Genomic DNA, 18,857 nt, shown 5'->3' on the forward strand with positions numbered 1-18,857 from the left:
CCCAAAGGGTGATGCACATCTCACGTAACAAGGAGCTTAAGTGTACTCTGCCCAATTCACAAAAAAGGCGATCCCGAAAACCACGCTAATTATCGCGGAATCAGCGTGCTTAATATCGCGTATAAGGTTCTATGTAGCGTACTGTGCGAAAGACTGAAGCTCATAATCAACGAACTGATTGGACCTAATCAGCGCGGCAGACCGGTTAAATCTAGCATCGACCTGATTTTTACGATACCCCAGATCCTGGAGAAGGCCATGGTAAGGAATTAACACTCACCATCTTTCCATCGACTTCAAATCAGCCTTTGACAGCTCAAAAAGCAGCTGATTTTATGCTGCCATGTCTGAAGTTAATAAGGCTCTGCCAAATTACTTTGAGCGACACCACCTGATCCGTAAGGGTTGGGAAGGACCCTCCGAGCCATTCGAGCTTCAGACGAGGCGACTCCCTTTCGTGCGATTTCTTCAACATAATGCTAGATTAGATTATTCTAGCAACAGAACTAAACCCTAAAGGTACAATCTTTTATAAGAGCGTTCAATTACTGGCGTAAGCTGATGATATTGATATTATTTCCTGAAAAAGCGCACTGTGAGTTTTGTCTTCTCCGTATTAGATAAAGAAGCAAAAAAAGTAGGTCTTGATAAATGAGGACAAGACAAGGTACATACTTGTTGTCATCCCAGAAAGGATCGGAGCATTTGCGCCTTGTCAGCCACGTCACTTTTAACCGATATAAATTTTAGACTGTGAAGGATTTCGCCTATATGTGAACTAGCATTAACAGCAGAACTGATGTTAGCTTAGAATCCAACGGTGTCTGAATTATAGTTAGTTTTTAGGCAAAGCCCTTTTAAATAATTTACTAAGATGCATTGTAATTATTGTTTGTGTTTCATTATATGTATCTACATATATATGCGGATTTTCACGCCAAGTGATCAGACTCGAAAAATTTAATGTTTTTTCGTCCTCTGATTACTTTCTGAATTTTGACTTCTGAATTTTGGCTTTCTGGAAAAAGGGTTTTGACTAACTTTTTCTTAAACATGTGTCTCTGAATTTTTCTCTCTGAATTTAGGGGGGGGGGGGACCAATTGCAGGATACATCACCTGTGGAAAATTGCTGACCGATATATGAACGAATATCGGTTATACAGGGTGTCGAAAGTTTTCTATTTTCCTGGGGATTTTTTTAATATTTAGACCAGTACATTTCAACGAACAAAAATATGTTGGATGATTCCTATAGTACTTCTTCTCTACATTAAAAAAAAAACTATTAATAAAAAGTTGGACCTATTTTTGTAGTCTTTTTTAATTTTGCAAATTTTTGCTTTTGCTTTGATTTTTTTTAGGGTTGCTCAGAGTAAAACCAATTAACCTCCTACAAAAATATAAAAGTCACTTTGTGGGACGATGCTAATTTTTCTGCGTTTTTTTTTACCTTGAAGCTGGGCATTTCAACAGACATGTGATTGATGAGCCAACACCGTCCAGGGGCTTAAGGAGCCCTCTCCGTAAGTATTATGAGGAAACACGGCACCTGAGAACACAGCCGTATGAAGCCAAAAAACACAAGCAGGTCCTCAGTGAACTCCACAAACAGGCGTCGAAACTCTATGCCAGGAATTGGCCGGTGAATCCTGTACTCAATGAACAATACCCAAAACTTGCAGAAGAGGAACGTGCATTCCCTAGGGAAACGCGAGTCACTCTAGCTCAACTTTAATCTGGATACTGTAACAGGTTAGACACTTACCTATCGAGAATCAACCCCGACACACAAAACATACGTCCTGCTTGTAACGGGTCCCCACATGACACCAACCATCTCTTCAACTGTATTGTGGAACCAACGCCTCTAACACCCCTCTCATTATGGTCCACCCCTGTTCAAACCGCAAGTTTCCCTGGACACCCGTTAGAAGATATTGATGACAGTTTGTGATTGGTCGCACCTACTGGATGGGGCGAAGCACTTCTACAACAACAACAACAACAGAAGGTCGACTGCTTATAAATAGTGGGCGTGACTTCAACCGATTTCGCCCATTTCACAGAAAACTCTTATCGTCATAGAAGCTATGCCCTTACCAAATTTCACAAAGATTGATTCATTTTTGTTCGACTTATGGAGTCACGCCCATTTTCAAATTTTCTTTTACTTTTGTATTTTGTTGCGCCATATCATTACTGGAGTTGAATGTTGATGTAATTTATTTATATACTGTAAAGATGTTCAATTTTTTTTTCAATTTGACTTTAAACAATTTTTATTCATCATCCGATTTTACTAATTTTTATCTACAACACATGTAGTAATAGGGGTAACGTTCCTGCCAAATTTCATCATGATATCTTCAACGACTGCCAAATTATAGCTTGCAAAACTTTTAAATTGCCTTCTTTTAAAAGTGGGCGGTGCCACGCCCATTGTCCAAAATTTTACTAATTTTCTATTCTGCGTCACAAAGTCAACCCACCTACCAAGTTTCATCGCTTTATCCGTCTTTGGTAATCGATATCGAAAAAGTGGGCGTGGTTATAGTCCGATTTCGTTCATTCAAATAGCGATCTGAGATGAGTGCCCAGGAACTTACATACCAAATTTCATTGAGATACCTCAAAAATCGTGTGTACGGACGGCCGGACAGACGGACATGGCTAAATGAATTTCTTTTTCACCCAGATCATTTTGTTATAAAGAAGTCTATATCTATCTCGATTAGTCTATACCGTTACGGGGTACCGTTATGTGAACAAAATGAATATACATACACTGTGAGCTCTGCTCAGCTGAGTATAAAAAAATACAAAAATTAACAGCACCAAGAAGTGTCCTGGTCAGTTTTTGTAGGGAAGTAAACGCGCTTTATTTGAAGCATGATTACAGTATCCATAACCCATTATGCCCGAAATATGAAATGAATATAAAGTTTTTGTCCATTTTTTCGCTTTGACAGATAAATTCAATGAATGCCCCACGTATGTCTAACTACACAAAGTTTATATTATGCAATTTTTATCGTTTGAATGAGTAAGGTTTTCGATTCGTGATCGTGTGTGACAACACGGCAACCATTTTGAAGATAGTTCAGCAGATTAATGTAAAAGATTAAAATGCAATAAAAAGAGTTGTGACCTTAATGAATGAATTCTGAATGAATCTTTATTCAAATATTTCAGCTTATTTATATTAAATTATTCTAAACATATTCTTACATACATATTTACATTTAAGCATACCTACTTACATGCATATCTAGCTTAAGCATACATACTTACATACCTACATACAACTCGATACAAAATATGTACCTACACATCTGTGTTGAGCTGTGACTTCTATGGGAAATGCAATGTTTGCAAATTTGCTAGAATTCAAATTTGTTTGGTTGTGTGTTGTACACACACCTGTATTAAATCGTGTGAATGGCTATGTCAGCAATAATTATGAAATGCATATTTATGTGTTGATGAACATTTAGACTATTTTTGTAGCAGGGTAGCATATTAGACTGATTTAAATATTTGAGATTAAATTGTTGGCTGTTTACACTACATCTCCCTTTTTTTCAGAATGCTTATGCATTTGGAGAATGCATGAGCATTCTATTTTTATTTTATTTAGTTAAGTATGAATTAATTCTACTTTTGTATTTTGTGTTTGTAAGTTGAAAATTTTCTTATTCTACTAATTTAAGTCTATTTTTGTGTATTTTTATTTTCTTATTATTTATGATATTGCTATTCTCTATGTTACTGAATAATTTTTGCTTATCCTCATTTCCTATTCTAGATGGGATTAAAGTGTCATTATTTTTATTATTAGTATTTTCTTCTTTACAGGGTATTCGAGTAAAATTATTATTTTCATCAATTTCTTCTACCTTATAGGGCCCTTTATATCTACTATCTAACTTATGACCTGTTTCGTTTTTACTAACACTACATCTCCTATACTTATTTCCTTATAGTGAATATTTTTATCATAACTAATCTTTTGTTTTTCTTTAGCCTCTTCTACTAATTTAAAGGCTCTATCCTGTGATATTTGTAACCTATATTTAATTTCTTTATCGTAAGCCTCATAATTGTATAATGGGCTCACCGTATTTTCTTGTAAAAATTCGTAAGTCTGGGGTTTTTGCCAAAGATCAATTCGAATGGACAATAGTTATGGACTGTAGATGGGGTAGTATTGTAACAATATGCAAAATATTTAAGATATTCATCCCAGTCATCTTTGTTAATGGATATGTATGAACGCACATATTCATTGAAAGTCCTATGACTATGTTCAACAGTGCCTAAAGTTTGGTGGTGATACGGCGTAGATGTTTTGTGCTCAATATTGAGAAGTTTACTTAGTTCTTCAAACAGGCTATTTTTATATTCAGATCCCATATCCGTTGTTATTGCTTTCATACTTCCATAAATTAATATGAAATTCTCGAATATGGCTCTGGCTACTGTTTTTGCATGTTTGCTCTGTATATGAATTGCAACTAAGTATTTAGTCAAATTACATATTAGAGTGACATTGTATTCGTTTCCATTTAATGATCTTGGTAAAGGTCCAATTGTATCTATTTGTAATGTTTCGAACGCCTTTGGAGGTGTTTCAGACAAAATCATTGGTTCTTTTAAATTTTTATAAATTTTATTTTTATTGCAATTAACGCATTTCTTTATACATTTTCTTATATCATTTTTCATATTTTTCCAGTAATATTTTTGTCTTATTTTATTAGTTGTACGATTGATTCCTGGGTGGCCACCATTAACAGGATCATCGTGATATTTTTGAAGAATCTTTTTAATTTTATCATTTTCCGTCACATGCATAACCACCGGAGTTAATTCAATAGTTAAATTTTTTAGAACTTTGGTACCTATTTCCTTAAATGTGTCTACTCGAGTATAATTAAACAATTTTTCTCCTAAGGACAACTGTATTTTCTTAATTCCCAAATTGCCGGCTTTTTCCATAAGCCTGGTAAAGAATTGGCCTAAGTCAATCTTCGCCTCAACAATTTGATTTTCTATATTTATTTCACTACAAATTTTCTTTCCTTTTTTGAAATATAATTTCGGCGAATCGAAAAAGAACTGGACTAGTCTTCTTACTTCACATTTATTAAGCGCTTCGTATATTATAAGGTTCTCTTTGTGATTTTTCTTCTCTTCATTTCTATTACTGTTATTACTGGAATTCTTTTAAGTTTGCGATCTTGTCGTGACTTTCATTATTTTACATGCCTGTACTGACATTTCTTTCAAATCATTGATATCTATTCGTGACAGAGCGTCTGCCACGTAATTTTCTTTTCCGGCTATGTATTCCACCCCAAAGTCATACTCTTCCAAATCTAACCTGATTCTAGTTAATTTAGATGAAGGGTTTTTCATTAAGAATAAATACGTTAAAGGTCGATGATCCGTTTTCACTGTGAATTTTCTGCCATAAACATATGGTCTAAAATATATAATTGCCCAATGTATGGCAGCTAATTCTTTTTCGATCGTGGCTTTGTTTATTTCGCCTTTTGTAGATGATCTTGAGGCATAGGCAATGGGTAATTGTTTTCCTTCATATTCTTGGCTTAGCACAGCACCGCAAGCATAACCACTTGCGTCGGTTGTAACAAAGAACTCTTCATCAAAGTTGGGATATTGTAGGATATTTGGACTAACTAATGCATTTTTTAGGTAACTAAAAGATTTCTTGCAGTCGTCTGTCCAATTGAAAATTACATTTTTCTTACTAAGTCTTGTTAGAATCCTGGCGTATTCCGCGAAATTTGGTATGAATCTTCTATAATAATTACAAAATGCGACAAATCTTTTTGCTTCATCGGCATTTTTGGGAGCTGGGTAATTTTGAACAATTTTAAATTTGCTTGGGTGTGGTAAAATTCCAGTACTTGTGCATTTATGTCCAAGATAAGTGACTTCTTGGCTGAAAAATAGACATTTGTCCGGATGTAATTTTAATTATATTTTCTACATGTGGAGAATACATCCCGTAAATTTTTAATCATATGTTTTTCAGAGCATCCTAATACGACTAAATTGTCCATGTATAAGAATGTTCGTGATGGTTTTAGACCTGCGAATGCCAATGTCATCATCCTCTGGAATGAGTTTGGCGCTACTTTGGGGCCATAAGGTAATCTCTTGAAACGATAAGTACCGTTGTCCGCTGTAAAGGATGTGATATCTCTTGATTCTGGGCTGAGTTCTATTTGGTGAAATCCTGACATTAAATATATGCATGAGAAATATTTCGCTCTTCCCAACTGATCCAGAATATTATCTATTCTAGGCAAAGGGAATTTATCAGCTGTTATTTTTTTATTTATTTGTCTGAAATCAACAACTAATCTCCACCTTTTTTCTTGTTTTCCCGGAAGAGATTTTTTTGGTACTAATAAAATAGGGCTGTTGTACTCTGAGGTTGAAGGTTCAACAATATCATCTTGAATTAGTTTATTTACTTGTTTATTTATTTCATTCTTATGTGCTTGGGGTAGTCTATAATTTTTAATATACACAGGAGTGTTATCCTTCAGATGCAACTTTTGGTTGTAAAAGTTGTTGGTCGTAATTGGTTCTGTTGCTAATGAGAATATATCAACGTATTCTGAGCATAATGTGTAGAGTGATTTACTAGCGAATGGTGGGTAATTTTTATTCTATCTTTCTAACTTTTCTTTATTATTAGCTATGGAGTGAGGTGTATTTTCAATTATTAGGTAATCCTCTAAACTTTCTGTTTTGATGTCATAATCTTGAATGATTGCATGTTTATCTGTTGTATTTATCATTTTTATTAAAGCTTGATTTGAGTTTACTATCGTGTTGGCTACAAAAATGCCATTAGTCAATTCTTGATGAGGTACTAATAGTTCCTTATTGTGACAATTGATATGAACCTGTCTAATTACTTCGGCTCTTGCGGGTATTGTAATGCTATTAATTGTTGGTTTATTTGTCATTTGTATAACTATATCTTCTGGGTAGTCATATGGTCGTAGTATTAGGCTGTCCCCATTTTTATTACAATCTAAAATGCAATTATATTTTTTAATGAAGTTGAGTTCCAAAACTCCATCATATTGGATTGGGAAATTGTCTTCTACTATGTGAAATTTATGTCGTATTAAAAGACTATCATTTTGTCAGTTTAACTCTTTCGTTAGCCGAGTTTTTACACATGGCCTTTACAGCTGATTTTGTGGCATATTTGGTTGCCAAATCAGGTGCAAGACCTTCTGATATGTAAGCATCTTCCAACGATTTTGTTAATTTTTCGATTTCGGCAGTGTACTGGTTAGCTATTTTACTGCGCTTTTGGACGTTTAGTAGTTTTGCCGTCAAAACTTCTACAGATTCACCTTTAGTTGCTGAACTTAACTTTTGTCTTATTGCTAGTATTGAATTTTCGGTGCTCAAAAGGTTTCTAGCTGTTCCCTTGAGCTTAGTTTTTATCATGGAGACTGCTATGGTATCGTGAGTATCCTTAATATGCTCTAGGATTTCTAGTGCGTCTAAGAAGCTATGTAAGTTCTCATGTTTACCATCAAACTCAGGCAGAATTGACGAAGCCGTTTTTAAGAATTCTACTGTGGTTTGAGCCATTTTGTCTTTTCTTGTTTGGTAGTTTGGCGTCTCTCGTAAAATTTCCTTTTGTTCCTGTTTTTTATACTCAGTTGAGCAGAGCTCACAGAGTATATTAAGTTTGATTGGATAACGGTTGGTTGTACATATATAAAGGAATCGAGATAGATATAGACTTCCATATATCAAAATAATCAGGATCGAAAAAAAATTTGATTGAGCCATGTCCGTCCGTCCGTCCGTCCGTCCGTTAACACGATAACTTGAGTAAATTTTGAGGTATCTTGATGAAATTTGGTATGTAGGTTCCTGAGCACTCATCTCAGATCGCTATTTAAAATGAACGATATCGGACTATAACCACGCCCACTTTTTCGATATCGAAAATTTCGAAAAACCGAAAAAGTGCGATAATTCATTACAAAAGACCGATAAAGCGACGAAACTTGGTAGATGAGTTGAACTAATGACGCAAAATAGAAAATTAGTAAAATTTTGGACAATGGGCGTGGCACCGCCCACTTTTAAAAGAAGGTAATTTAAAATTTTGCAAGCTGTAATTTGGCGGTCGTTGAAGATATCATGATAAAATTTGCCAGGAACGTTACTCTTATTACTATATGTTCGCTTAATAAAAATTAGCAAAATCGGAGAAGGACCACGCCCACTTTTAAAAAAAAATTTTTTTTAAAGTAAAATTTTAACAAAAAATTTAATATCTTTACAGTATATAAGTAAATTATGTCAAGATTCAACTCCAGTAATGATATGGTGCAACAAAATACAAAAATAAAAGAAAATTTAAAAATGGGCGTGGCTCCGCCCTTTTTCATTTAATTTGTCTAGGATACTTTTAACGCCATAAGTCGAACAAAAATTAACCAATCCTTTTGAAATTTGGTACGAGCATAGATTTTATGGCGTTAACTGTTTTCTGTGAAAATGGGCGAAATCGGTTGATGCCACGCCCAGTTTTTACACACAGTCTTCCGTCTGTCCTTCCGCAGGCCCGTTAACACGATAACTTGAGCAAAAATCGATATATCTTTACTAAACTCAGTTCACGTACTTATCAGAACTCACTTTATCTTGGTATGAAAAATGAACGAAATCCGACTATGACCACGCCCACTTTTTCCATATCGAAAATTACGAAAAATGAAAAAAATGCCATCATTCTATACCAAATACGAAAAAAGGGATGAAATATGGTAAGGTAATTGGACTGTTTTATTGACGCGAAATATAACTTTAGAAAAAACTTTATAAAATGGGTGTGACGGCTACCATATTAAGTAGAAGAAAATGAAAAAGTTCTGCAGGGCGAAATAAAAAACCCTTAAAATCTTTGCAGGTATTACATATATAAATAAATTAGCGGTATCCAACAGATGATGTTCTGGGTCACCCTGGTCCACATTTTGGTCGATATCTGGAAAACGCCTTCACATATACAACTACCACCACTCCCTTTTAAAACTCTCATTAATACCTTTAATTTGATACCCATATCGTACAAACTCATTCTAGAGTCACCCCTGGTCCACCTTTATGGCGAAATTTCGAAAAGGCGAAAACCTATAGAACGAAGGCCCACTCCCTTTTAAAAATACTCATTAACACCTTTCATTTGATACCCATATCGTACAAACAAAGTCTAGAGTCACCCCTGGTCCAGAAAGGCCCACTCCCTCTTAAAATACTCATTAACTCCTTTCGTTTGATACCCATATTGCACAAACGAATTCTATGGTCACCCCTGGTCCACCTTTATGGCGATATCTCGAAACGGCGTCCACCTATGGAACTAAGGATTACTCCCTTTTAAAATACTCATTAACACCTTTCATTTGATACCCATATCGTACAAACGCATTCTAGAGTCACACCTGGTCCATCTTTATGGCGATATCTCGAAAAGGCGTCCACCTATAGAACTAAGGCCCACTCCCTCTTAAAATACTCATTAACTCCTTTCGTTTGATACCCATATTGCACAAACGAATTCTAGAGTCACCCCTGGTCCACCTTTATGGCGATATCTCGAAAAGGGGTCCACCTATAGAACTAAGGATTACTCCCTTTTTAAATGCTCATTAACACCTTTCATTTGATACCCATATCGTACAAACGCATTCTAGAGTCACCCCTGGTCCATCTTTACGGCTATATCTCGAAAAGGCGTCCATCTATAGTACTTAGGTCCACGCCCTTTTAAAATACTCATTAATACCTTTCATTTGATACCCATATCGTACAAACGCATTCTAGAGTCAACCCTGATCCACCTTTATGGCTATATCCCTAAATGGCGTCCACCTATAGAACTATGGCCCACTCCCTCATAAAATACTCTTTAATGCCTTTCATTTGATACACATGTCATACAAACACATTCCAGGGTTTCCCTCGGTTCATTTTCCTACATGGTTATTTTCCCTTATGTTGTCACCATAGCTCTCAACTGAGTATGTAATGTTCGGTTACACCCAAACTTAACCTTCCTTACTTGTTTTCTTCTTCTTTTTGTTCAACTTTTGGTTCCTCTCCTAAATCGGATGCTGACTCCAGAAGGAATGTGCTATAGTCTATTTCTATTTCCTTCTTGAAACTCGATGGTACTATGAATTCTATATCATATCTTGCCAGTGAGGACACCAATTTGTCTCTAATGCTGGAAAAATTTGATATGCTTGGTCTTTTCGATTGCCGTCGAGTTTAGCATTTAACTGTTGAATTATTTTTCCTATTTTGTTAAATGCTTCAACTATTATTTTAAGATGCTTTACTACTGTTTTTGCCTTAACTTTTGTATATTTATTAATACATTTGTAAGATTTTTCTCCTATCGTTTTTTCTTCTATGAGTAGTTTAACGATATCTTCCCATTTACCCACTGGGGATGGCAGTTAAAATTTAGTTAAACCTTATCTAAACCATCTGCGCGGCTAGCATATCGCTTTTTTAGGAATTTATTATGGGTTGAGTAGAGTTTCAGAAACAAACTGATGCAACTGACTACGCAGATGATTAAAAGTATGATCTTAATAGTATCTAGTGCCTCAGTATGGTCTACTACCTGGACTGAGTTTACAACGTTTGCGTTGGTTTTTCTATTTTTGATTCTTGGCCTCCCATCGTAAAAAAATATGAAGACAAACAAATTTTTTGTGGTTTTTTTTTTATAAAAATTTTTTTTTTTCAATATTTTAATCTGTTATTCCCATAAATTTTACTTCCCATCTATATATCTCTTCAGCTGCTGTTGCGTGTGGGTTCCTTAAATTCCATATTGTTGGTTCCCCAGGCGTCTCAATAAGTTTCCAATGACTTTTCAACCAAATTAGAGTTTTTTCCTCATCTACAATTTTAATTTCATTTGTAAGGTCCCCAAGTGGGCCTTCTACATAACTTTTAATTTTTCTAGATCTTTCCATAATTTTAAAATCAATAGTTTTACAAAATTGTATTTTATCTTTTTTTTCAACACTAATGTTTACATTGCTGGATTCGGTTTTATATTTTTATAATTATTTTTCCTTAATCCCTCAGCTCAATAGTTAGTAAAAAGTTTTTACAGCAGAAATTTAAATTTTTGCTTGTCGATAGGCAGCCGTTAGGTTGCCCGAATATTTTCCTGCCTAACAATAATTTTTAAATTGTTAAAAACAATCTAATATATATATTATACTTAAGTGGCCATTCCGAAGTGGTATCCCTCCAATATACCGTTTTTTGTTTTTGTCTTCTAATTGCTGCAATTCCAATGTATCTTTTTTTGTTTTTTCCTTTGGTCTTCTAATTGCCGTAATTCCCATGTGTCTTTTTTGTTTTTTCCTTTACAAGGCTTAGGCTGAAATCAGCCAGTAAAATCCTTGCCAGCTATGAAATTAGGCTGAAAATTCAGCCAGCAGAATCATAGGTAGGATCGCCATGTAAAAGATTAAAATGCAATAAAAAGAGTTGTGACCTTAATGAGTGAATTCTGAATGAATCTTTATTCAAATATTTCAGCTTATTTATATTAAATTATTCTAAACATATTCTTACATACATATTTACATTTAAGCATACATACTTACATGTATATCTACATTAAGCATACATACTTACATACCTACATACAACTCGATACAAAATATGTACCTACACATCTGTGTTGAGCTGTGACTTCTATGGGAAATGCAATGTTTGCAATTTTGTTTGGTTGTGTGTTGTACACACACCTATATTAAATCGTGTCAATGGCTATGTCAGCAATAATTATCAAATGCATATTTTTGTGTTGATGAACATTTAGACTATTTTTGTAGCAGGGTAGCATATTGTACTGATTTAAATATTTGGGATTAAATTGTTGGCTGTTTACACTACATTAACCTCAAAGTGGTAGTGTTTTACTACTGAGAACACCCCAATAATTTATTTACATAAAATATGACTAGGCGAATATTTCACAATTTATAGACCATAAAGCTGAACAGTCGTAAAGAAGGAACCACTTGTAGTTCGTTATTTCAAATGGAGGGAGTACAAAAAAGGTTTCTCGTCAAGAGGGTAAGATCTGAAATAGCCAACTATTTCAAAAGTTTCTACACCTCATCTGTTAAAATGGAGTTGGAACTATAGTTGGTATTTTTCGACAAAGCCCTTTTAAATGATTTATTAAAGTGCTTTGTAATTACTATTGTTTGTGTTTAGTTCTACTTACATATATGTGCGGCTTTTCATGTCAAGTATTCTCATACTCATGCAACAATAAAAAAACCGAACTTTTGAAATTGAAATTTTTTGAAGTTTTTTTGTTCACAATTTTTTTGCAAAGCGAATTGAATGACAATAATTTAGTGAATTAAAAGAAAGAGTTTTTACTTCCCAACAAAAAATATGTAGTTCACATTGTACTTTGTGGACAGTGCTCATTTTTCTGTGTCTTTTTTTTTGTTTTGAAACAGATCGCGAGAGTTCTTATAAGCATCAAAACAAAAAAACGCAGACAAATATACATGCCCCACAAAGTGCCCTATATATTTTTGTAGGGAATTAATTAGGACTTATTTTGAGCAAAACTAAAGAAATAGAGGCAGGCGCATTTTGTAAAAAGTTGCAAAATTGTAAAATTTTTTATTAGTAAATGAAAAGAAAAAGTACTATAAGAATCATCCAAAGAAAAAAAGCAATTTTAAGTACCCTGTATTCCCGCTCCCCATTTCGGTAACTCCATTTGCACAGGTGGTGTTCGCTGCAAAAAGAAAATATTCACCAATTTTGGTGTATTTTAAGGTAACAAGTTTTTCGAGTTGGAACAATTGACGTGAAATGCCCCATATATGTATGTATATGTATGTATATGAAAAGCCCCATATATGTATATGTTTGAAAATATTAAACCTTGATTTTAATATATATATTTTTTTTTTCTTATGGACATGGAAAGCTGCTGACGAACCAACAGAAAGGTAAGATTGCTTTTAATTACGGATATCTAACAAGTCGTTGTTTGATAATTAAAATGTAACTTAAACTATTTATACTGCGGATAGATCTAAGTACCACAAGACACTTAAACAAATCAATAGTTTTATATTAGAACTCATCTTGTTTAACCAATTTTTAGTAAAGAGCTTCTTACCTCAGAGTGGGGATAAAACTGTAGGTCCCTCTAATTTGGAAAAACCAACCTTCAAAGTCGCCTAAAATTAAAATACGTTTTTTATGAGCTCTATTTCCATCGAAGCTCTGTAAATCTGTAACACAGATATCAATCCTGGGAATGATATTTTGCCAGAATAAATTTTTCTCAAAGCAATAAAATTTTTCTATAAACATAACGTTGGCTTCATTATTATTAAAATTAATATAATAAATTGAAGAGAAAATTTCTTTACCTATTGCAAAAAAATTTTTTGGAGTTTATCTTCTGAGGAATTTTTTTTCAGTGTTTTTTATACTTATTATTCAAGAATTCATGAGCTTAGCACCGGCTTATAATAACTGAATATTCAATTATGTTTTTCTAAGAGAAACTGAATATTCAATTATTATAACCCAGTGTTAAGCTCGTGAATTCTTAAATAATAAGTACAAATTGAACACATCATTAAACAAACAAACATAAATTAGTGTTTTTTCGTATTTGGCACATTGGTAGCTACGACCGCTAGTGCTCAAACGTATTTTGCTTACGCGTGCCAAATAAAAATCTGGCTTAGAAGTACAATGACAAAGTCTATAGAACGAGCATTCCATCGAAAATCGTTAATTTTTTCCGATTTTCGAATTAGTATCTTTATTAATTTTCAACGCCAAGATATTTTAAATATATCACATCTCAACGTACCAAGGAGGAAGAATTTAAATTTAATTTTAGTTTCAGCTTGAGAAAAGAAAAGGTTGAAAAGAGTGGGGTAATAAATGAAAATAAAAAAAAAAATTGAAAACTCAAATAATTCTCAAAAATTCCTAAGCACCCTTTTTTAATCTTTCATATTCAATTGCATTAAATCAGATTTGAAATCAGCTATGATGGTTATTTTGTCCCTTTTAGGATTCTATATATGGCATCATAATTTCACCAGCCAATTATTTTAAAATTTTGATTTGCATCTATTTACAATAAAACGTGAGAAATAAAGTAGCTGAAAAAATGCAGAATTTTTATTTATGAAAATATACTAAGCCTGTACCTGAAATATGTATGTGAACATAAGTTAACTGGAGTAAAATATCGCGCCATATAATTTATATAGAAAAATAGATGTAGCGATTTTGGAAATAAGCGACAATTTAGGCCGAGCTTCCTCCAATTCTTCAAATTTGCGTAGTGCTCCTTCTCATTTCTCCTACAAACTGGAGGGACTGGTCCTTCATGTTTTACGCCGCCTCCCAACAACATTTGCAAAGCAGATGAATTTGACTGAGAAACTAGACATGGCAGAAATACACTCGAAATCATTGCCTGGGGCGACCCTAATGGAGAAAACTTATTTCTTAATATTTGATGTTGCTTTGCCCGGGACTTGAACCCAAGATTTCCAAATTGATAAGCGGAGTACGATTCGCTATATAATATGAGGGAAAATCGAAATTTGAAAACTGAATTCCACCCCCCGATATGGTCGCCAAGCCCAAAGACTACTCACTGGAAGAAGCTACAGGCCTGCCAAGATACTGCCCTCAGAACCGCCACGGATTGTCTTCTTAAGTCCCCAGAACACCATCTACATAATGCGGTGAGAATACTCCCCATCAGGGAGAGAAATGAAATGCTAACCAAACAGTTCCTGTTGAATACACAGAAACCTGGGCATTACAACAGACATCTGATTGATGAGGCAACAACGCCCAGGGGCTTAAGGAGTCATCTCCGTAAACATTTTGAGGAAATATGGTACCGAAGAACACAGCCGTATGAAGCCAAAAACACAAGCAGGTCCTCAGTGAACACCACAAACAGGCGTCGGACCTCTATGTCGGAAATTACCCGGTGAATCCTGTACTCAAAAAGCAATACCCGAAACTTACAGAAGAGGAACGCACACTCCCTAGGGAAACGTGAGTTACTCTAGCTCAACTTGGATCTGGATACGGTAACAGGTTAAACTCTTACCTTTCCAGAATCAACCCTGGCATACAAAATGTATGCCCTGCTTGCAATGTGTCCCCACATGACACCAACCATCTCTTCAATTGTAATGTGGCACCAAAACCTCTAACACCCCTCTCATTATGGTCCACCCCTGTTGAAACAGCAAATTTCCTTGGGCTCCCGTTAGAGGATATTGATGACAATTTGTGATCGGTCACACCTATTGGATGGGGCGAAGCACTGCTACAACAACAAAAAGGATAAGAGATACTCACAAATACATGTAATCATCAGCCGAAGTTGTTACTCACACATACACACGCATATATGTAGCTCAATTACCAAGCAGGAGATACAGCAGTTCTAGAAGGCGAAACGTCTAGACTTTAGTAAAAATATGCGAATGAAGCAACGATGAGTATAAAAGCAGCGCAAGCTGAGTAATCAGTAATCTGTTTGCACGCTGTTGTGAAGTACGTGATATTGAAGTATAATTGTACTACTCCCAAGTAGACTAAATAAAGACCATATTGCAATAGTGAATATTGCAGTGATTTATTCAAGAGTTTAGCGATTCGAACGTTAGCAGAAGGTTTGGAATAAGCGGAATTTCCCAAAATTTGTTACAGTTGGTGTCAGAAGAGGAATTGTTGAATAAATTCCGAGGATTTCGAATACAACTTGGACCTGGCAAAGTTAAGTGACTTGAAGATCCAGCAGCTCAAAAAGGAGTTGGAAAACCGTGGGTTGAATACAACCGGCAATAAATCTGAACTACAAACACGACTACGGGAGGCAATGGAATCAGAAGGAATTAACGTGGTAGAGTATGTCTTTCATCTTGATGGCGAAGAGACAAAAAAATTGGAGGAGAAAAACAAAACACCGCAGACAATGGCGAACGCAGACTTGAACATGATACTGGCTGTAACATCGGCACAGATGACCGAAATGTCATCACAAATATCAACCAACATATCACGACAACTGGATGAACAGAAGACGTATATGACATCTCAACTAGAATCTCAGGAGAACCGTGTAACAACTAAGACGGAAACTCAACTGGAAGAACAGAAGACATATATGGCATCCCAAATGGATTCGCAGGAGAACCGTATAACAACGAAGATTAAAGCACAAGAGGCACGAATATCCGAAATGTCTGCACAAATTTCAGCACAACTGGAAGAGCAAGAAGGACGTGTGTTTTCAAAGATGGAGGCGCAGTATACAACAATTTTACAACTCGAAAACAAAATCGATTCCGAGGTTGAAACATTGCGAGGCCATATACAGGAGTTGAAACTAAATCTCCCAGCAGTTTCAGCGAGTAATCCAATGGTAAAAACACCATCCTTTGACGGCTCTGTTCCTTTCCAGTATTTAGCTTCAATTTGAGAAGACGTCAGCAGTGAACAACTGGAATGCGGAAGGTAAAGTTGCTGCAGTGTTCGTGGCATTGAAAGGGCCTTCAGCTGAAATCTTAAAGACTTTTCCAGAGGTCGAACGGAACAGTTATGAAGCATGGATGGCCGCTGTCGGGAGACGTTACGGAAGCGAGCATAGGAAACAGATATACCAAATTAAGTTGCAAAACCGTTACCAAAGTGAATGAGACTTTGCAGGAGTTTGCGTCGGATGCTGGAAGGCTGGCCCATCTAGCAAATGCGGGCGCACCCGTGGAATATACGAAAGGGTAAAAATTCAGAGCTTTATTAATGGAATACGGGACGTTGAAACGAAGTGAGCGACTTACACAAATGCCAAGCCAATATTCGTTGAAACAGTATCCCATGCGCTGACCCAGGAAACAGCATCGCTTCTGTGTAAGCCAGCTTCCAAAGCACGCCGTGTGGAAGTAGAGAGGCCAGACTGGATGAACACAATATTGGAGGCGCTGAAAGGATCGCAAAAACGGAGTGACAGAGTAATCTAATGCTTCAAATGCGGAAAGCCAGGTCATATTGGACCTAATTGTGGTCTTGACCTTAGTGGTTCCAACAGCATGGGTGGTCTTAAGTCAAAAGCTGGAGGAGATGAGCAAGAGCGAGTCAGATGTAAAGATCGAGAACTTGCCCCAACTGTTGAATGTCGCGTGATATCTGTATCACAAATCGGAAGAAAATCGAGCAGTCTTACCATCAGAGGAAACGTGGATTGCAAAGAGCATGTAATGACTAGATATGGGGGCATCTCATTCCTTAATCCGATCTGACTTGCTCAACAGGAGAGTAAAACCGTTACCTGGAGCAAGACTGCGAACGGTCTCTGGCTAGTATAACCAAGTCCAAGGAGAATTGGTATGTGAGGTCTTACCAAAAGCAAAAATAATATATTTGCGTTTTGTATATAAATTTAAATATAAGCAAATATTCGCTCTCAACGCTTAGGAAAGGCAATTACGAAAATAAAAATGAACTTAGTATTGAAAGCCGTTATATGTACATATACAGCAAGCTTGCTATTTTCAAAAACAGAATTGCTTATTGGGTAGCAGTATACTTAAAATTATAATAATAATAATTGACTAGAAGATAGGTATCTAATCAAGACATACATTAACGAAAGAACGAATATATAATATTCTTAAAATTGCCTCTACTTAAGCTATTGCGAATTAAGTTCGGGATGGAGTTCCATATGCATATAGCATTGACAAAGAAAAGCCTTGCAGAGTTCAATAGTTGTAGTTTGGTAAAATTATGTCACATATGCGAGCAGACTGCTACTTGTTATATAAGTAACTGGGCTCTTTATTTATTTTTATTTATTTATTTATTTGTTTGTTAAAGTCAACACAGACACAAAGCGGTCGACTACTGAATATAAGATACAATACATATAACAAGGAAAGAAAACATAAGCGTAAAAAACAAAATTTAAAGTAAAAACTTAAATAATAAACAATCAAATTAATTAAGTTAAATTTTAATTAATACATAAATCAAATCAAAAATAAAGATTAGTTAAAATTAATATTGAAATAAAATTGACATCTTATTTAAAAATCTTTAAAAATATAATGCCAGACGTGAGAGTATTTCCTTACGGATAGCAGCAATCGAATACTCAAAACTAATGCAGTTGTACAGTTCGTTATAGGGATAGGATAGGTTAGGTGGTAGCTGCCCTGATACGGATAGCTCACTTGGACAACACGAAGGTCCGTTGTGATACCAAATACACCAAAAATAACGGTGACTTAGATCTAGCTACTTAGAGAATCGTTGGGTAGCAACGATAAAGCTCCGAATGATACCGATCTCAACTTTGGATATGTCCTCGGGAGATCCAAGTGAGTTGCGACCGAAGTACTTTCGCCTAGTTCTGGCAAAAGCTGGACAATCAAGCATAAAGTGATTTGGTGATTCCACCTCATCATCCTCCATACAGCTGCAGCAGGATGGAGTTTCCAGTATATTGAGACGTACCGCATGGATACCCATGGGACAGTGCCCCGTCAAAACCCCAATGACCATTGATAGGTGAGCCTTAGTGAACCCAATTATTTCAGCAGACCTCCTGCCATCCACTTTTGGCCAGAAAGATCTTGCTACCCTGCAAGACGTGGTATCCGCCCAACGTTTGCTGAGCTGATTCGAGGCCCAGTTATGGAGGAGCAATCCACAGGTGGCC

The 18,857-nt window shown here is 35.6% G+C and overlaps 1 protein-coding gene across 9 annotated transcripts in view; it reads left to right on the forward strand.

Annotated features, from left to right (window-relative positions):
- Positions 1–18,857, forward strand: part of bt (projectin protein bent) — a 3,328,983-nt gene that overhangs the window by 157,714 nt on the left and 3,152,412 nt on the right. For all 9 annotated transcript variants that reach the window (XM_067757812.1, XM_067757814.1, XM_067757820.1 and 6 more), the window contains exon 3: positions 13,068–13,089. In XM_067757812.1, coding sequence (XP_067613913.1) covers positions 13,068–13,089 — 22 coding nt within the window. The remainder of the gene's footprint in view (positions 1–13,067; positions 13,090–18,857) is intronic.

The sequence above is a fragment of the Eurosta solidaginis genome, chromosome X, assembly GCF_040869045.1.
Source record: "Eurosta solidaginis isolate ZX-2024a chromosome X, ASM4086904v1, whole genome shotgun sequence".
NCBI lineage: Eukaryota > Metazoa > Arthropoda > Insecta > Diptera > Tephritidae > Eurosta > Eurosta solidaginis.